At 33.7% G+C, this 20,064-nt stretch overlaps 1 protein-coding gene across 3 annotated transcripts in view; it reads right to left on the minus strand.

The window, feature by feature from the left end:
* Positions 1 to 20,064, minus strand: part of LOC128155461 (dynein axonemal heavy chain 8-like) — a 160,603-nt gene that overhangs the window by 61,604 nt on the left and 78,935 nt on the right. For all 3 annotated transcript variants that reach the window (XR_008239603.1, XM_052817170.1, XM_052817169.1), the window contains exons 33-46: positions 6,377 to 6,576; positions 5,968 to 6,121; positions 5,561 to 5,724; positions 5,293 to 5,395; positions 4,900 to 5,004; positions 4,643 to 4,804; positions 3,716 to 3,940; positions 3,373 to 3,545; positions 2,891 to 3,069; positions 1,829 to 2,016; positions 1,546 to 1,740; positions 1,251 to 1,385; positions 919 to 1,080; positions 497 to 743 (exon numbers count right to left, since the gene is read on the minus strand). Coding sequence is in view for 2 of the 3 variants with exons in the window: in XM_052817170.1 (XP_052673130.1) it covers positions 497 to 743; positions 919 to 1,080; positions 1,251 to 1,385; positions 1,546 to 1,740; positions 1,829 to 2,016; positions 2,891 to 3,069; positions 3,373 to 3,545; positions 3,716 to 3,940; positions 4,643 to 4,804; positions 4,900 to 5,004; positions 5,293 to 5,395; positions 5,561 to 5,724; positions 5,968 to 6,121; positions 6,377 to 6,576 (2,392 nt within the window). In the remaining variant the exon portion in view is untranslated. The remainder of the gene's footprint in view (positions 1 to 496; positions 744 to 918; positions 1,081 to 1,250; positions 1,386 to 1,545; positions 1,741 to 1,828; positions 2,017 to 2,890; positions 3,070 to 3,372; positions 3,546 to 3,715; positions 3,941 to 4,642; positions 4,805 to 4,899; positions 5,005 to 5,292; positions 5,396 to 5,560; positions 5,725 to 5,967; positions 6,122 to 6,376; positions 6,577 to 20,064) is intronic.

Here is a 20,064-nt window from a genome sequence, read left to right on the forward strand (position 1 = left end):
GCTGTTAAGGCGCTCAAACACTCACATTCCGACAATATCTTTCACTGTCTATAGCCAGGTACCCATTTTACACTTGGGTGGAGTGAGGAAATACATGTAAAGTGTCTTTCCCAAGGACACAACGTCGACTTGCCGCGGCCAAGATTCGAACCCACAATCTTTCGGTCATGAGTCCTGCACCTTAACATAGTATATTACAAAATGTTGGGGATCAAGATTTGAAAAACTTGAATCTACACTACTTGAGGATCCTCTCTGTGTATATTTCTATGTAAAATTAGGAATTTACATGCTATTCTATCTAACCATGATATAGTTTTCATGCTATCTGCCCATGGAGAATAGCTATCTGAATAGCAGTCTTTTTTGGCTCGGGAAATAGTTGCCGTTTTGGAGGACAATGAATTTGCATACATCCTCATTAAGGCAGTAAGTATGTATCTATTTTAACCCTCCTTTTTTCTTTAAAACCAACATAAGTAAACATAAATGAAACCTTTTTTGGCTTTTAGTGTTCTCCTCCAGAGAGTAGAGAAGATTCCATCTGTCCAATCATTTGTAGCCACATCCAGTCGACCAAACATCTGGGGAGCAGTAATAGCTTTTGGATTCATTCTCATTTCTCTGTGTGGTGCTCCACATTCAGTCATAGCCTTCATCAGCACATGAATACAGCAAGTTTTTCCAGCACCACTGGGCCCTAGTGTCATCATTCCATGTCGCACTCTTTGGGTTTCATATAGCTTGTACATTATGGAAGAAAAAAGTATATTTTTGAATTGCATGTTGTGGTTTTCTGGAACTAATCTTTCCGAAGCTTTTCAAAAAACATTTTAGTGCAAGAATCACAAAGCAAAGACATAGAAATAAGAATGCCGCAAATACTGTTTTTTTTTTTTTAAATACTTGCACACTTACCTGTACAATTTTCAGGTTCCAGGATGGATGATTAATCAGAACAGCATTTTCTACCTGTTTGGCAATGGCTACCTGCAGTTCTGCATAGGTAGCACTGTCCAACACAATTCCAGGAAACAGATCAGCTATCAAGCTCATAAACAGTGGCTCATCTTCATCGACCTGACAGAAGGTAAAATTTTTTACATACACATAAAGATTAAAAAAACCAAAAAGTCAAGTTAAAGATAATGACAGTCTGCAGATTTCAATTTGACCAGATAAGGAAGGAAAAGATTGGTGCACAAAATGACCACTGATGTCTTTTTATTCAAAAAGTAAGAAATGATTACCAGCTTGGATAAATTCATGTCCCTCAAAACTCTCATCACAATTGTGTTTTCTGTATCATTGGGGCGAGCTCTCTTATTGGCTCCCAAAGTTCTCAGTACTGACAATATATTCCTCAACCCAAAGTCATAATGAACCTACCAAAAGAAAATCGTAAATCCTTGGACGTACATGTACTGATGAAACAATTCAGTCATTTATATTTACCAGCCATATAATACATGTACATGCATTGCAGAATAATACTGTACAATCAGTAATGATTTTTTAAAAAAATAAACCAACTACTGCACTCACTTGCTTTGACAATTGTTCTTCACACAGTTTGTAAAGAGTATAAAATTTTTGGGCTAAAAGAACATTTTCCAAAAACCCACAGCTAGCAAGTTTGACCCGCATGATAATCTGTCTGTCTGGGACCATCATGGCCACTGTTCTGAACTGAACTTTCAAATTTTCAGGCAGTTCTTGTCTACCTGCATATCCAGGATTCTGCAAGGAATTGAGTAAATATTACTCTAAATGCACTGAATGCACAAAAACATCACAAAGGATAGATTATATGATTTATGGAACCCACCATTGTGAGGAATATTCCAAATTCTGGATTTAATTCAACTATATCTCCATCAGTGAAGATGAACTCCCGTTTCCTGTCTTTCTTAGCATTAAGGACAATATAGATTTGTTGAGCTGCTACAGATAAGACAGGTAATTCAATTCTGTTGAACTCATCAAAGCATCCCCAGGAACCAGACTGAGCTAAACCTTTGATTCAAACAATAAGATATGGGTGAACCAATGCTTACTAGAAATACCCCCGCTTAGATGCGAGTATACAAAATAAGCAAAGTCGACGCTTAACTGGAAGTTGATGTCCAATTGGTACAAATATAAATCCCACCAAAAGCAAATATCTGCAACTATTAATTGCTGCGAAATCTTTGACAGACATTTGTTTGAAAATTTAGACTAAAAATTAACAGTCATTCTTTTACAGGAAGTTGACGTCTGATTGGTACAAAAATAAATCCACAATGTGACTTGCCTAAACATAGACTATGTTAAAATTTCAAGCATATGCAATTAATAGTTGCTAAGAAATCTTTGAAGAAAACTTGTTTAACCATTACGGCTAAAAAATAAACAAAAGTTGCCATTTAGCAGAAAGTTGATGTCCTTTTGGTCAAAAAATAAATCCCACCATATAGCATGCCTTAACAAAGAGTGTGTTAAAATTTCAAACATCTGTGGTAAACAGTTACTGTGAAAAATTTGACAGAATTTTTTTTTACAGACGAACAGACAGACACGAGGGTAAAACAGTATAACCCCTCTCCTTCCGAGTTGGGGAATAAAAAAGATGAAAATTTTGGTTATAGTTGCATTTGAGAAGCTAAAAAATTAAGATGACAGAAGGCAACAGACATATGGATCATAAAAGGTCAGATTCCAGTGACCTATTATTGCAGAAAACTTTTTTTGTTTTATAGGGCGTCTAATACTCGAGTTACTGGAATTATCATTTGAACAGAAAACAACTGAACTGACTTAAAATTTGGTCATCATGAAGAAAATCCAATGAGCCAGAACAAATCAATATGAAATATTCATGGAGTCTTATTTTTCAAATTAGCTCTACCTTTGTATATTCTGCCAAGTCCTCTGAAGTCCATTTGATCTGAACAGTTGAAGACCACCACATACTTGCCCAGAGCTTTGCCCATGTCTTTGGTGGTTTCGGTTTTGCCCGTTCCTGCTGGTCCAGCTGGAGCTCCTCCCATGGACATCCCTAAAGCCTGGGCAAGGGTAATGTAGCACCTGTTTCACAAAATGTATATCTATATGTAGACTTTTAGTGATTTCAATACTGATCTATAACAGACCTGTTAGAAAGGACTAATATCCTGCCTTCTCTTTCTAAACTAAATGTTGTGTTGATAATTATGTGACCTTGACATAATGACATCAAGTCAGGGTCATGACACACCCTCAGTTCATATTATTTGTGCCCAATAAAAGCTGCTGGTATGTATCCTATGACCCAAACACAAAAGTGGGATGATGGATGTCAGGATTCTCTTAAAATTGGGGACATAAATGATAACCTCCTAGAGGCCTTACCTATCTGTGAGTGGGGTGATGACAAGTCTGTCAGTACAACCAAGAAACTCATTCTGATAAATGAAATCCACATCTGTTATCTGAACAATGCACTGATCTGTGTCCTCCTTGAAATAAAACCTTGCTTGTTTCAACCACTCAAAATCTGTGGGGGATTTTATATGCATCCTAGTCTGAAAAAAAGAAATTATAAATCAATTCAAATTGCAGGCATTGATTGATGCAAGGACAATACCTCCTTTTAATTATCATTCATGCTTTAGCAAAATTTAGGAAGATATATATTATCTATAAGATAATCTTAAAAACCAACATTCTAATCAAAATGTATATGGAACTATACCAAGTCATCAAAGATGTCTCTCTGATGCACATGAATGGTAACAAGTGTTTCATATTTCACTCTTTCCATTTTTGTCAAGTCATGTGTTGTTTGTTCAATCAAGCGGTTCAACATGTCAAGGAATCTTTGATTTGTAGTGGGCATAATTTTCTTGTCTCCTCTTGTATGCTGCAAAGCATATTCTGCATCCTTTGTCCAAACCATTTGGATTCCAAGAAGTCCAACCTAGACAAATTATAAGAATGAGAATTACTTTAGACATAGGATTATCTTCTATTTATTGCTTTTTATAAATCTGCCTTCACAGAATTAAAATGACCAGATTCATACTTCATGATCATCTTTCAAGGGCCTTTCAAAAATTACTTTTTCTTACTGCATATACTGTAAAGTATCTTGTGTATATGTATACAATACACACTCGTGTAAAATCATGGACTGTATTATTGTTCACAGTGCAAAAAGTATGAAGGACGCAACATCAAAAATCACATAGAAGTCCATACACAAAAATCTTTAACCAATTGTAGAAAGTGTCCGATACATTCCTGGGACGTGTTCAACAGAGTTTCCCTATACCTGCAACACAAATTTTGGCAAGCACTCTCTCTCTGTTGAACACACCTCTAAAGTCATACCTGTTTAGTCATACACCAATCAAGCTCTGTTTTCCTGAACACTATAATAAATTTGATAAAGATGCATGGCTCCATGCAGACACTTTGCAATTTTTTGCTCAGGAGAGCTAAAATCACTAGTGAGGGTAAATAGAAAAGGAAGCATAGTTTACATTCATGTTTCTAGCTTGAGGAAGGGTACAAACAAGGAATAAATGGTATGTGCTAAGACAATTGAAGCTTTACATGTCTGCAAAGGAAGGATAATGTTAAAGTCTTAATTTTGTTTCAAAGCAATAACAAGTTTTACCTGTGCAGGAAAATTTGCTAAGAATCCCATTAACTCAAACTCTGGGGTGATAATGTTTCTCCAAGCATCACGTATAACTCCATGAAGGGATTTCTGTTGTTCCTTGAGCAGGTCTCCTATCCATACTTCAACATTTCCTTTAGCAATGACAGCTGATTCCAGCTTTAAAATAAATAATCAAATACATGGAAATCAGCATCTTTCCAATTTTATTTAAAACCAGTTTCAAACAACTACTCATCTTCATCAATAAATACCATAATCTTTTCTCCCTCTCTCGATAAAACGGAAAGAATCCTGTCATAGTCTTTTTCATGAAACTCTACTTCATTGACATTTTCAAAAATGCCTAAAAGGTGAGACTGAAACAGAGAAATTTAAAATATTACCCGTAATATTATGGCACATTTTCAAACATTAAATCAGTAACACAAATATTAATGCTAAACTATAAAAAAAGTTTTAAGAATCAAATGTATACCACTTTTAAAATTCATGTTCTTCATTTATGGCAGCATTAAGATAATGAGCAACGATGTTATTGCTATCAAATGATTCATGGCTTTCTCCCTTTAATCATAAAATTTCATTTCTGTCTTGGTTTTACTTGTCCAAAGACTTAAAATTCTTCATGCAAACTATCAGCTTACCTGGATGGTATGAGAATCACTAGCCTGACCAAGAATTTCTAAAAGAGCTGGATCAGATATGAAGAAAAATCTTGGAAAAACAAGTCTTTTCTTTTCTAGGTAGCTGTAATAGGACATTCATTATATCAAATGTATACAATACTAACAATACAACAATACAAAAAGCTCATAAGTCTAGTTTTAAAAAAGTCTAGTTTTAAAAAAACCCCAGTATTAACTGTTAAAAAATATTTTGAAATCTACATTGTTTGAAAAAGGAAGGACCTACCCTGTCAGTGATTTCTGGCACAACTCCAGTTGTTCAAGCAGATGTGGAAGAAGCTGGCCAAGGGTTTCATCTCCAACACAACAATGAACTACATTTGTACACTCATGAGCACGCTGCATTATCTTCACCCAAGACTTGTCAATGTTTTGAAACCTTTTTGCTTCCTGAAGAAATCAAAAAGATCAATTTCGTACATATACTTAATCAATTTCACACATATACTCATTAAATTAATATTTGGATCGGCCGGCCCCACAATTGTTAATGAACTTTTAGGTAAAAATGATAAGTAGTCTCAAAGTTCTTCTAAAAAGAGAGAGATAATGAGGTACATTGCTATAAAAATATATTAGCTAAGGTTTGGCAGGTTTGGGACAAAATCAGAATGCATATTTTAAGTACATTACCTGAGGAAGTTGTTTGGCAATATCCCCTCCAACAAATACTGCCTCTAAATACACCCATAAATTCTGTACAATGAGCCAGTTCTCAAGAATGTCAGTTGTATTTGACAGTTTTGCTACCCACTCCTGAATTGTCTTCTTGAAAGGAGCATTATATCTGGAACAAAACCAACAAACATTTTCAACTTTCTGCTACACTTTGCACAAGTAATCTCAAAATCTAAGGTAAATTCCTAATCAATTAATGGAGGACTCCCATCTAAAATATAAAGGTTACACTTTCAACTGCATATGTTGTTATAACCTAAAGTGACAATAGCATGTTTATGTTTAAAACTAAACTATCCAAAACTTCTCAAAAAATGTCTCTTAGAGACCCTAAAAAACAGCATGGTCAGTATTTTCCATATACCTGTTACTGAGCAGGGAGCTCAGAACCATTAAGCTGTCCTCCAGAAATGTTATAATTTCTGATGTTTCGCCCCCTTTCAGCAGGAGTTCTCCTCTGGCTTTGAAATTGGAGAAACTGAGAATCCTCCCTGTCCAGTCATTAACCACCTGAGTCAACTTGGCCTCTATGTCCTTCTCTTTCACAGCAGAAATACACACATCCTGAAATCAAAATATCATATTTATGCTTTCTATGGTAAGGATGGTGATCAATTGCAGAATTGCAAATTGTTTAACTTCAATTCATTCTGAACGATTAACCGGTTACTCATATCAAAATAAGGAGATTTTTTACAGGTTTTTATCATTTTTAATAATTGTTGTTAAGTGTAAGTAACACAGAAAGAACAATAGGAATATTCTGTTTATGTGTAAATTAAGATATAATATCAAAATCAAATCTCACAATAATTATTAAAAACTAGAGACGAGCTCGTTGCAAGCAACGATTAGGTCTTCCGTCGTAGCTGCGTCATTCTTGTGACGTAATATAAAAATTGATACCTGACCATGGTGCAATATTAGATGTATAAACACTGTGTAAAAGAAACAAAGTACATGTATATAAGCAAATACAGATCTTTAAAAGTTGTCTGAAGTTTGATTCGCCGCATGTTGTTTTTTTGCATGTGCATTTTATTTTGAGAAACTTATCGAATCATCATAATTGACTCAATATACACAGAATATGGACGACGATTATAATCACACAGTGGGTATGCCCGGTATGAACGTAAAAAGACCAAACATTTTACTCGCATTTTTTATCGAAAGCAAGGGCCAATGAATCTTTTAGAATGTATGCGGAGATCCTGGAAATTTTACAGGGGGTTCTGAAGAATAATTTTGTTTTTTGAGGGGGGGGGAGGGGGCATGCGCAGATAAGAAAAATTTTCCTGGGGTGGGGGTTGAGTGTCTGACGGTTATTTGAGTTTGCCTGGGGATGTCCGAGGCATATTTTTGTAATTTTATATTGTACATGTAATGGAAAGAAATTTTGCGGGGGTTGGGGTGGGGTCTGGAACCCTCACCCTACTCTTCTTGATTCGCGCATGGGGAAGGCCGATGCCGGTAATTTGACGGTAATTTTAACCATTTTTATTTAATTAATCATAATCAAAATTATCGGAATTCCAATATTACCTTTAAACGCAGTTAAAACTTAAAATACAAACCATTTAGTCTTGGTGAGTATTCGGCCAACATGCGTCCGCGTACGAAAGAAATGGCAATATTCAAGAAATTTGGATGGACGATCTGGGTCCTAGGTCGTCCATCCGATTCTTTTTCAGACTAAGAGCTACAGAACTGCACTTAGAGAATATCAAACTGATTATGTTTATTTATTTTGTCTCAAAGAATCAGTTTTTTAAATAAAGTTTTATCTTAAAAAAAAGAAATCGGGCACAATTTTCAATGTTAGCATTTTACAATTTAAAGGTCTAATCAAATTTTGAATGAAGTTTCAAGATACTACTCTTCGTTGTTTTATACGAAATATTGCGTGGAAAAAAGATTTACATCGCATATATATTATAGAACTAATTTCTTCTCTTTTTTATTTACATCAAAATAAATCCAAGAAAAAATCTAAATATTTTTTTTCCTTTATATGTGTTAATGAAAACGTTGATCAGCAAGGGCCGGTTCTATGTCGTGCAAGCACCTACTTAATAGATTGTTACACGGATCTACCACGATGACAAATATCGAAAAGGCAATATTGTGGGTGAAGGATGAAAGTGTAGTTTGTTTTTTAGGTTTATTTTTGATAATTTATTTATCTGGATCAATTTGGTCTGTTGGTTTGTTTTGTTTATTGGAAAGGGGAATAAAGAAAATGAGTAATTTCCGATATGAAGTCAAGCATATATTTTCATATTATCATTGACTTAAAACATGTTGGAAAAAAGAAATATTGCATTAAGCAGTTAGTTATTATGCGCAGATTATGCATTCCTCTATGGTTTTCACAATTGCATGTATCAGTTACTACACGTATTTGCTTACGGAGAAATACATCTCCAAAGAGATGATATAGTTATCAGTTAAGTTCCAGATTGTCTTCTGCACATGCAAGCACGTGTGTAATCCTGATTTAAAAATAGGTATAATGTCCGGGGAGGGGGGGGGGTCATCGCAACAAAACTGTGTATAAGCGTACTAGAGTGTACATTGTTAATTAATAATTGATGTTGAATTGTTATTAACAAACAAAATCATAAATTTATAATAACAAACACTAAAATGCCAGGGAGTTCTGCTGGACGCGATTTCATTTGTCTTCAATTAATAGGGTGTAGGGATGCCCGCCTACTTAATACATATGCTCACGCGTCAACAGATTAAAAATGACTGTATTTGGGATTTATAAATCGCTCTAAAACATTCGATCTGATATATCGTTGTTAACAATTCAAAACTTTGAACGATTAAATTTGTTTTTATACCTAGAACCCCGACCCTCACGGAAAAATCCATTCAGATCAATGGAAATTTCATTTACAAGACTCCGCGCCAGAATCAGGATGTCTCATTCATTAATTTTTTCGTAGTTATTTTGGACGAGTCCAAAATAGGAATTTTGAGACACATCATACAATGTGAACATATGCCATGAATGCAGTTTACATTGCGTCTATTTTCTTATTTTGAGAGTCCTTTTTATCATGTTTATCATGGCTTGAAAATGACGGAAGGCCCTTGAATGTTGTTATCTTTATGCAGGCACGTAGCATCCTTTTTGAAAGTGGGGGGGGGGGGGCAGACTCATCCAAAAAATCTTGACAAGCAAAAAAAAACAAAAAACTCCCAATTTCAATCCTAATTTCCTTATTTTTATATAAATTTTTTACATCCTTGATAATTCAATTTTTTATAAGCAAATTTTAAAAAAATTAGTTGCTGTGAGAAAAAGTGGGGGGGGGGGGGGACCCACAAGCTTGAATTGATAATTGCCTGAGGATGCATCTTTAATGTGTCAACATTTATATTCATAATTGATGAAAACGTTATATGGGATGTAATAAGCACAATGAGCAAGAGTGTTCAATTAAAAGGGCATTTCACATTGCACGTGTGTAATCCTGATTTAAAAATAGATTGCCATATTTGAAAGGTCAAAAAAAAAAGAGGGAGGTGTCATCGCAAGATGATACACATTGTCTAAGTAGTACAATGTAAGTAATAGTTGGTGTTGGATTATCATCATTAACAAAGAATCATCAGTTTGGATTAATTAAAACAAATATAAATTCATATAATTGGAATATTTACTGGAGGGGCTACGTACAAGTAATTCGCCGAAGTGGGGTACGTGTGACCCGATTTTCGATCAATTGGGCGATTTCATTCATCTGGAAAAGGGTTTCACTCGGTGTACAAATGTAAATGTACATCTAACAATTGCTAGTCAATTAAGTGTGTATGTTAATTCGATAGATTTCTTCTAAAACATTCAATCCAAAGTATAATATATGTAGTTATTAGTTGACACCCTCCCAGTGGATCTATGCCGATGGATCTATCTGAGATCTCAGCTGTTGCGTGAATGGTAAAGAAAGACTTCGCGCCATAATACGTCTCATTCATAATTTTGGCTCGCCGATTAGTGGGCGAGTCCAAGTTAGGCCAGAGCACATGATGTGTAGATGGTCTTACCCACTCTATTTTCTTAACTAGTCATATAATAAATAGAGATATCATGGATCTTTCACTTTTGTCGGAGCATGTAATAAATGGAACCAAAAAATAAAGTAATTCTAATTGAATTAAATTGAAGTTAAAATGTAAATACCCCCTCCCACCTACGGATTAGGATTTTCAAAATTCCCCATTTTTTAAATTCCTTGTCAAGATTTTTTTTTGATGAAGCTGCCCACCTAAACCCCCCCCCCCCCCACACACACACACACTTTCAAATAACGATGCTACATGTACGTGTTTGAATATCCTTTCCTATATGGTTAGAAATAACAAAATGTCTTTGATTTTGCATCTAATATATAACAAATTCAATTTTCAATTTGGCTGTTTGAGATTATTCGATACATGTACATTCCTAAAATGATTTAAAATAATGAAATGATTTAATTTCCAGTGATATACAGGTACATGCACTCGATCGAAGAAAAAGATTGAAATTGCTTCTAAACTCTGCACGTTCAGTTAATAATTTATGATCCGCAGCGAAAATTAAATTTCATTTCTTATAAGATAGTCTAATTGATACATGCATGCTTCCATTGAATAAATTTGGGTAGTCAGGCAAGCTTTTTGGAAAGCTATTGCTATGAAAAATTTCGGATGGTACTCAATTTTTCCAGAAGGAGAGCTACATATATGCAGCTAAGGTAACTAATAATGCTTCCGATGAAATACTTTGTTTAGTAATGCAAGGTTTTAAGAGAGCAATACTTATTTGTTTAAAAAATAACACCCTAATACTTCGCATTTCATTCGCTGTTTGTAGAACAAGCAGAACCAGTATCAGTTCGATCCCTATCGTATGTACATTGTTCGAATTTAATAGCCCTTGCATTGGATTGCTTTGCATGTACAAAATATCTTTTAAAAATTCAACACTGAAAGTGTTTATCTATATGGCTATTAATCTATATGTACATGTACACATAGCGTACACATGTGATTCAAAATACCCCAAACGGAAAAATTAACTTATTGAGTCTACATTTTATAGAATTTGCAAAAAATACATTGCGGGTCTGAATGTTTGTTAATGTGTCAATCTATCAATATACAGTTTGTTAATTATTTTCGATTGCTAAGGCTACATCGTTTTTGATGAACTTTGAACAACATTTTTTCCATGCCATTATTTCCACGGAAGATAGCGAGTACAATTATAAAGCACAATTTATTTAATTATCTCTTTAATATTGTGTACTAGTATGTAATAAATTATTTATAAATTGCTGCCGAAGGTTGTTTGGTATTTTCGTTTGTAGATGCATTGCAAGTAAAAAACGTGAAACGCGGGGCAAGTCATAATTAATACATGTATCCCTAATAACCGTTACTTAAAAATAGCGGCTTTGGATTCAAATATTATCGTATACGAATATTAAGTTCACTTTTTAAAATCATCTCCACGATGATAATATTATATCCATCGGAAATCAGTATTTTGTTTTGCTTTAAAAGAAATGTTCTATCGGGAGCAATCCCGCGTTCGTTTAAATTGCCAGCGTACATTTGTCATGTCAGTAATACACATTGTGCTTTATATGACGGCCGTGTATACGTACTGTAGAAAAGTTGAGTTTAATTACCATGCATTCGAACCATTTAATTAACACATCTCCCAGTACTGAAACAATTCAAAATGTCTCTGTTACAGTAACACAGTGGGGCGTTAAACATGTGTACGTCCAGCTCTACAAGCATATGCACTGTCGTCAAGGCGACGGCCTGAATACAGCTAGCGACTCTTCTATCGATCGGTTACCTGAGTCTCGTAATGCATCTAAATATAGAAAGGGGCACAGTTATGAAACAAACAACAAAAATAAGGTCAAAGACGTTCATCTTTATGAAATGAATATGTACATATGAATAAAAACATTTGGGAATTTTATGTAGAATTATTTTTGCGCGCTGCATGTATCAGTTAGTGCATTACAAAAAGCCCTTTCATAACCTCCTAAACGTGCGCACCCCCACAAAAATGGACCGAACTGACAACAATTGTTTCTGCAAATACTGGCTATAAATTACGAAAACATTAAATTGAATACCACGGAAGGATTCAAAATTAATTTCTTTACAACTTTGCTTCAATAATGCATTAGAAATTTTTATTCCTTTACAAGTTATTGACAAGAAACTTTTGACGCATCTAACTCCTTAATTATAGGGGCCAGCCCCTTTTTCTGTATACCGAATGAAAGGTCTTGGTAAGACCAAGATCTTTTAAAATACATGTTATAACAAATTTTTATCAGGTAGGAAACTAACACGGAAAATACGCGATTTTTTTTGAATTTTTTTCTTGCCTTTGTTTCAACATCTATACCACCCCTTTTATTTGCATTTAAATAATAAATAAATTATATCTCGCACAAATTCAATGTATTAGCTTCCAAACCAGCCCATCTTTGAGACTCTGCCAGCCATCGTTATAGCTAAACCCCCCTGGACAAAAGAAGTCGTTAAATTTTACTAAAAGGGGAATAACTCAAAACCGAATGGGGATTTTCCTCAACTAAAATATGCAACGACAACATCACGCGGCATGTTATCAGTCCTGAAAATTTCAAAACAATCGGTGAACAAACGAGCGAGATATTAAGGATCAAAGTTGGCGTCTAGAAGAAAAAAAAAAATAATAAGAAATTTGAAATTTTTTCAGAATAATAGTAAGGTCTTCCGTTGGAAACGGAAGACCTTAAATAGCGTTGGTGCAATTTTGCAATCAGTTCAACTTCTCAAAGTGATGTCTGCCAATGTTATAGATCTTGGTTTGAAATTATTATTCTTTCAGATAGTAGTTAAGGTCTTCCGTTTCCAACGGAAGACCTTTCTATTATTGTGCGGGTTAAGATTTTTTCTTATTTTTCTTTTTTTTTTTTGTTTCCTAGACGCAAACTTTGAGGCTTCATATCTTGCTTATTTCTGAACGGTTTTTGCTCAAATTTTCAGGGCTAATGTACTTTACAAAACACTATCTTAAGCAATTCATAAAATTTAGAATTCACTTTCCGTGAAAGAGTTATTCCCCCTTTTAAATTTTTTTTAGGGCCTTTTGTTTCCAGACAAAGGCTCCGAGACTATGATAGCAGGGAATGGGAATCGAACGCATTTGAATAGCAGAGACATTGTAGTGGTGCACATCGGTTTTTGTTTTTAGATTACGTTTTTTTATTTAGGAAAGGGTAGGGGGTCAAAAAACAGGATTCAAAAAAGTGCAAAAATCTATACATGTTTTCCTTTATATCTTTTAAACGAAAAATATTTTGTTAAGACATGTAGAATAAAAGTTGTGCAAAATATCAAGGGCTTTCATTTGACACCAATAAAAAAGGGCTGGCCCCTTAAATTAAGGGCCAATGGCCCCTAGAAAATTTTGCTTAATAACTCAAAAACGGTTAGGATTTTGATATGGCTGTCGCTAGAAAAGTTGTTTGTTGGGATCTCATAAAGGTCGTTACAATGTTATTTTGTATGAGATTTGTGTAGTATGAGTGTAAAAAGCTTTACATGTTAACATGTACCTGTTTTCTTTTGACAAGTTAACGAAAGTCTTTGCGCGTACAACTGGCATAAAGTTACCGCAAAAAATGTATGCTGATGTATACAAACGGCATTAATTCATAAGAATTTTTTTTTTAGAATACGTGCTTTATTTTAGGAGTTTAAGTCATTGTTGTTAAGTTCTTATAATGCACAATCCTTAAAAAACGGGATTTGGAAAACAAATCATTGTTTTTCTTTTCTAGTAAACCACAAAATATGGAATTAAAAAAAAGCTATGCATTACATTTTAGTTATTAACTCCATGCATTTAAAATCCCTTGAATCAGTGCTGTGTGTGTGTACCATTACGTAAGCTCTCCCTCGCCCGCAGTCGAGAAAATCGGTCACCATGGTCGCGGCTGGACTACCTAGCGATCAGCGGTTATCTAATACACGAGAGTTGCGTCTCTCTTAAATGAGTTTATTTATCCGCAAACTCAAGAATTGTTTTCGTTTTGATTAGACATATTTTTTTATGGATTTAACGATTGGGTGTCAATTAAGAAATCGTTCAGTTAATTAATAAAGGAATGTCATTTTCAATCTAAAGCAATAATAGACATAGATCAATTGTGGGTTTTAAGTTTAAAATAAATAACTTCTATTTGATAGAGTAAGGTCATTATACTGCAATCTTTTCAAAGCCTCCTGGGTTCTAAGCTGTGCGGGTCTGTGCGTTTTACCTTACGTAATCTATCGTTCGCCCACGGTCGAGGATCTCAGCCACGGCTGCACTACATAGCGGTTATTTAATACACAAGATTCGCACACCGAGACGCACACTTCCATGCATATGAACGTGTTTGAGTTAATATAGCCGTAAATACAAGAACTGTTTTAATTTTATGTTATCAAAGTTTGTCCATTTTGTATTTATTTACTTAAATTTGAGTGTAAATGAATATTAATGAACGATATTACTCCAAATCGGAAACATCGTCAGACATAAATTAATGGTTGGTTTGTTTATGTAAAATATTTTATAAACTGTACAAATAATGCTTTAAATCAACAACAACAACCCCTAAATATGAAACATTTAAATGATGATCATCCATCGCACATGGCGGTCGGTTCGTGATCTTCTACATGTACCTTATCACGCGTTCATGTTTCATATTTTGCACGGACACAGCTATATTTTATTATGTTTTCAACTGTTAAATTGGTTTAAGGTGAAAAGATAAATTTATTTTACCTGTACAGTTGATTAAGCATTGATGTATACGATAGCGTACAAGGTAGTTTAAAAATCAAATCAAATTATAATCATAGTTCCATGTTACATGTTTGCGGTAGGTGCTAGCACGATAAAAGAATATCCTGAGTTGAGGCATTCGATGATTATTTAAAAGAATATTCACATGAGTTTTAAACAACTTTAGATTAGTGCTATCGGTCACATATTAATCACTTCTGTAGTTTTTGTACATGCATGTTCGTTTCATTGTGGAAGCAAACTCATTGCTGCCCCCCCCCCCCCTCCCTCCTCCTGCCCCGCTGACAGGAGCTCGCGCTGTATTTTTTTTTTTTTTTTTTGATTGGCGAAACGATATCAAGATCTGTCGAAAATCATTTTTGGTGGCTTCTTCTTATGTGTAACATTTTGTTTCACTTTCCCACCCATTTGTTTATTCGGTCAGTCTGTGTTAATTCAATCGCCACGTGCGACCCTTACATGTACATGTATAACGGCGTACATTGTATAGATTATCATGATCTATTTGAATTAAGTACCATACGTAAAGATTCCCATAATAATAAATTGCATGACTGTGTACATTGTAGGCAAATCCCTGTGAGTTAATTACTTTTAAGACCTCTTGTTTTCCGTTCACAGTGGTTTAAATAATTAAAATAATTACTTGTAAAAATATCTATAATCGGGATCCCAAAGAACTTACTTCCCGCAATTCATAGAAATGATCAGTATGTTTTCTTTCTATGTTTACATTTAAAGTAGTCCGAGTATCGCACTACGTCATAATACGGATTTTACAATATTGGTTCGACTTTAACAAAGCGTTTTAGAAACCCGGTATTGATTTTGCTCTACATCGCTGTTTTAAACAATGGCAATAATAAGCAATTAGAACGGTAATATTATTATTATTGATGAGATATGGCTTAAATAAATATTTATACTCTATTTTGTATGTTCAGTTCTAATTTTCCCAAAATTGGTAATTATTTTTAGGAAAAACGGACGTCTGGCAAATTTCATAATTGTCAATAATTTTCGCAAGGGGGTACACCCGCCTGAGAGGTGATAACAACCAAACTCGCATGTAAACATACATATTTTCTTTTGTATATGTATTGCTAGAATGTATATTTATCATTTAAAGCTAAGCTTTTAATGATTGAGCCCATTTAGTGCCGAGTATAGGACTACCTTAATTTTGTTCAAATAATTAATAAATTTTCTATCATTTAAATTGTGTGCTTCATCAAATACTGATTCCGACTACCTTGAAGTCATTAATTTTTCCATTGGCTATTGACAAAAAAAGAGACGCTTGACCATCCAAAGAAAACAAATACACAGAGTTTGATTATCAGGTTCAGCCAGGTGCAGGTCTCACCCGATGTCCGAGGTTATGTGTGCCGCTTGTTCAAAGCCGAATGGTCTTAGTAAGAGTTATCGAATCGGATGTAAAAAAATAAAAAAATACATGCTTATCAAAACATGCTCGTGTAACTTAAAGTTGATTAAGGCTTGTTCCAACAGAAATCATGTTTTGCTAATTGTATTTAATATTTTTTTATGTATAGCGAATTTTAATATTGTACAGTCATTTTACCAGTAATGAATCAGTAAGCGGTTTCGTCGTGCATGCAACTATTGTTATCGGAATTCCAAATAATTTTTTTTTATGTTTAAATCGCGTTTCTTTGTCCTTCTAAACTGTAGTATCAAACTTCCGAAAATATAAAGGAAGTAATTTCAACACCCCCTCCATTTTCCTAGTTTCGAATTCGTTTCCCAGTATCGAACTAGAACTGTCCTAATGGGACTAATACCCCCGCTAGGCTAATTTCAAATGGGACAAATAATTGAATTGAATAATAAAGGTTTGGAACACACACCAAAAAAAATTTCTAGAATTGTAAAAAAAAAAAAATTAGTTAACAAAGAAAAATTAAAATCAAAATTGTCAGAATTTCACTGTAAATACATATCTATAACAGTAATACATTTACAAATGTATGTATTTGATGATATATTTTTTTAATTTAATCGATTTAAAGAAAAACCAACAAAATGACAATAACCCTTCCCTTTGCAGTGAATAAAAATACCGGTAGCCAAGCAATGCTCTTCTGTTGATAAAACTTTCAATATCTTTCTAATAAGAGTCTTGACAGATGCAATTAGTTGTGTCAAATTTTCCTCACTTTCTCCTATGGCACAATGGAACTCCATATCAGAAAATTGATCCCATAGGACTATGATTTTCTTTGATGAACTTGTTAAATTCAATAAACTCCCAAAACATTACCATAATTACCATACTATGTAAAAATATGTAAAAAAAGAAAATTTAATATTACAAACAATTTTAAAATTTCCAAAACACTACAATCATATCAGTAATTTTGAATTTCATTTAAATTAATGCCCAATAGGGTCACTTCATCAATTTACTTGACAAATAAATTTAAACAACCTCTAAAAATAGTTTAACTTCTTAAATTAATCATTATATTATTTATTTCCTTATAATGATAGACCTTTTGGTTTACATGAAACAGTTTTAAAATAGCCCCAAAACCATCACCCACTTTACAGATTATCAATTTCCCCATAACACATGCTCCATCTGAACCATGGCTCAGATAATGGCTCCCTTGGGACAAATGAATTCAGCCACACTTGTCTTTGATGTTCCTATTAGTTCCTAAGAATTTATCATTGACAAACAAAAACTTTGCATTGTCAGTTGATAGCATACTTATAAAAAATATTTTTTTTTTTATTAATTAAGACATAAAGACAAAAACTCCATCTGGATGTATTTATATAAATATATTTTAGAGTGTTTTCTATTAATTAATTAATAAAATCTGTAAGGATTACCTCCCTTACTTTTCAACATTAGTACAATATATAGAATAAGGAAAATGAAAACTGTCATAAAATCATTAAATCTTGTCTGATCTTAAAAAAAATTGCAGGTGCACATCTTCAGATGGTGTTCAACATATGTGCAAATTTTCAAACTGTTCCATGCAGTAATAAAAAATTCTATAGGGGGGACAAAGTTGCGTCTACAGACAGACAGACAGACGGACGGACAGACAGGGTGAAACCAATATACCCCCCTAAACTTCGTTTGCGGGGGTATAATTAACCGCCCTTTATCACTTCTGACCGAATATTTTGAGGCGAATTAATTTCAAAAATATACTAGAGGTACATGTTAATGGAGTATAAATGAAGAAAGAAAAACAATTGTGGGAATATGTCATTTAAACAAATAATATGATCGTTATTTTTATCGTACCGTTTTCCCGTCAAATTAAAACTGGACTTGAACAGTTTTCATTTGCGTTACTTTATAATATTGAATTTTCATAAAAACACTTTATAATAGTAATTGATGATAAGTAGTTGCCATTTTCCTTTGTTTTTCCCATATATCTATCAATATATGCAGCCAAATAATACTTCTGTCGCAATGAACCGAAACTAGGAAAACTACACGTGGTTCTATTTGAAGTCGTAATTTCATTCAAAGCTCCATTATTATTTGATATGATGCATATCTTTTTAAATGAATTATATTTACTAATTATCCACTAAATAGGGATCAATAACAAACTTATTTTCAAAGTTAGGCTTAATAGTTTTCACACTTTCGGTTTTTTTCTGCTTTGAACTTCCGGCAGCTCATATCTGGGTCACATTTTTAATTTGTAAACAATTCGGTAAATAATCGTGCAAATGGCAAGCAACTTCACGCACTGATAGAATATTTATTTCTGTTTTATAATTACCTAGCTAGGATTTTTTAAAACCTCAACTTGGTCTTCCACTAGTAATTTTTCTAAAAATTATTTGATACTGGCAAATATTCGTTGTAAAAATATAAGTATATCATTTCCTCTAGATTTTTTTTCATCTTGAAACAAATTGTCAGAGAGTTCCGAATGAAATCTGATTAACGTTTCACAATGTTCTCGCACGCTTTGCTCGAAACGATTTACACGCTTTGTCCGAAACTCTGCAGGCTTTGTCCGAAACGCTAAATGGTTAACAGGAAACGTTTCTTGCACGTAAGTCGCACGCTTTTTAGGTGTAGTAGTACGTTTTAGGGTGTGTAAATTTTGTCAGCACGCAACTTTTCTAAATTGTACATTGTTTTCACAAATTTAGAAATATTTAGATAAAGAAGTTATCTTAGAGAAAAGGTTACGTGTTTTGTAAACGGGTTCGGTTTCAAAAAAAAACCACAATTCCTGACATGACCCATGAGTACATACTGTCTACAACAATGCTTGCTACCCTCTGAAAATTTAATTCGCCATTAAATATCTCATTTTTTAAATAATGTTTGTTACGATTACATAAACTGTGTGCGACAAATGCGGTAGTTTTCCTAAAACATTTTCTTATTTTCTTTTTCAATACACGTTTTATATGCAGGCTTTCAATCACAACACGTTTTTATAACAAAAGCAGAACTGAAAGTTTAGTAATTATAATCGTTTGACACCACATCACATATATTTTCAACTCGCAGCAACAACGGAAGACCTACTCGTGGCTTTGCCACGAACTCTGCTCTAGTTATATATATATGTTTCTGCTAAAATTTACAATTGCATTTTCTATGTAATAAATTGATAATGAAAATCAAAGTACTGACAGGAGTTGATTTTATTGGTTATTTTTATCTTAAAATCAACGATATGTTATTTTGCTTGGTAAGTAGTTTATAATCTGTATTAGAAATATACACATTTTTACATGAATTCTCTGACTTTTTCGACAAGAATTTTGAGAAAACCTCTGATGAATCATGTTGTATAATATTTTAAAAATAGAATTAATTCCATCAAACTATGTATCGGTATTCAAAATATTTCAAAAATTGTATGGATCCAACCAATAATAAACTCTACTATAGTTCAACCAGATGCTCGGTTGTCTCCGTTATAATTCAGACAAATAAGAGATACCGGGTCACATGATAGCTTGATGATGCGACCTCTAAATATAGACTGACTCTCTGCTTGTTGAAGATATACAGAGACAGCCGATGGTTGAATGAGCTAGACCATAATGAACTCTGGCATAGGAATACATACGACTGCTAAAAAATTTCTAAATTGTTCCTACTATTTAAAATCTCACTATTTTCAAGGTATTTATAATTCCTTAAAAAAAAA

Source organism: Crassostrea angulata, chromosome 7, assembly GCF_025612915.1.
Source record: "Crassostrea angulata isolate pt1a10 chromosome 7, ASM2561291v2, whole genome shotgun sequence".
Classification (NCBI taxonomy): domain Eukaryota; kingdom Metazoa; phylum Mollusca; class Bivalvia; order Ostreida; family Ostreidae; genus Magallana; species Magallana angulata.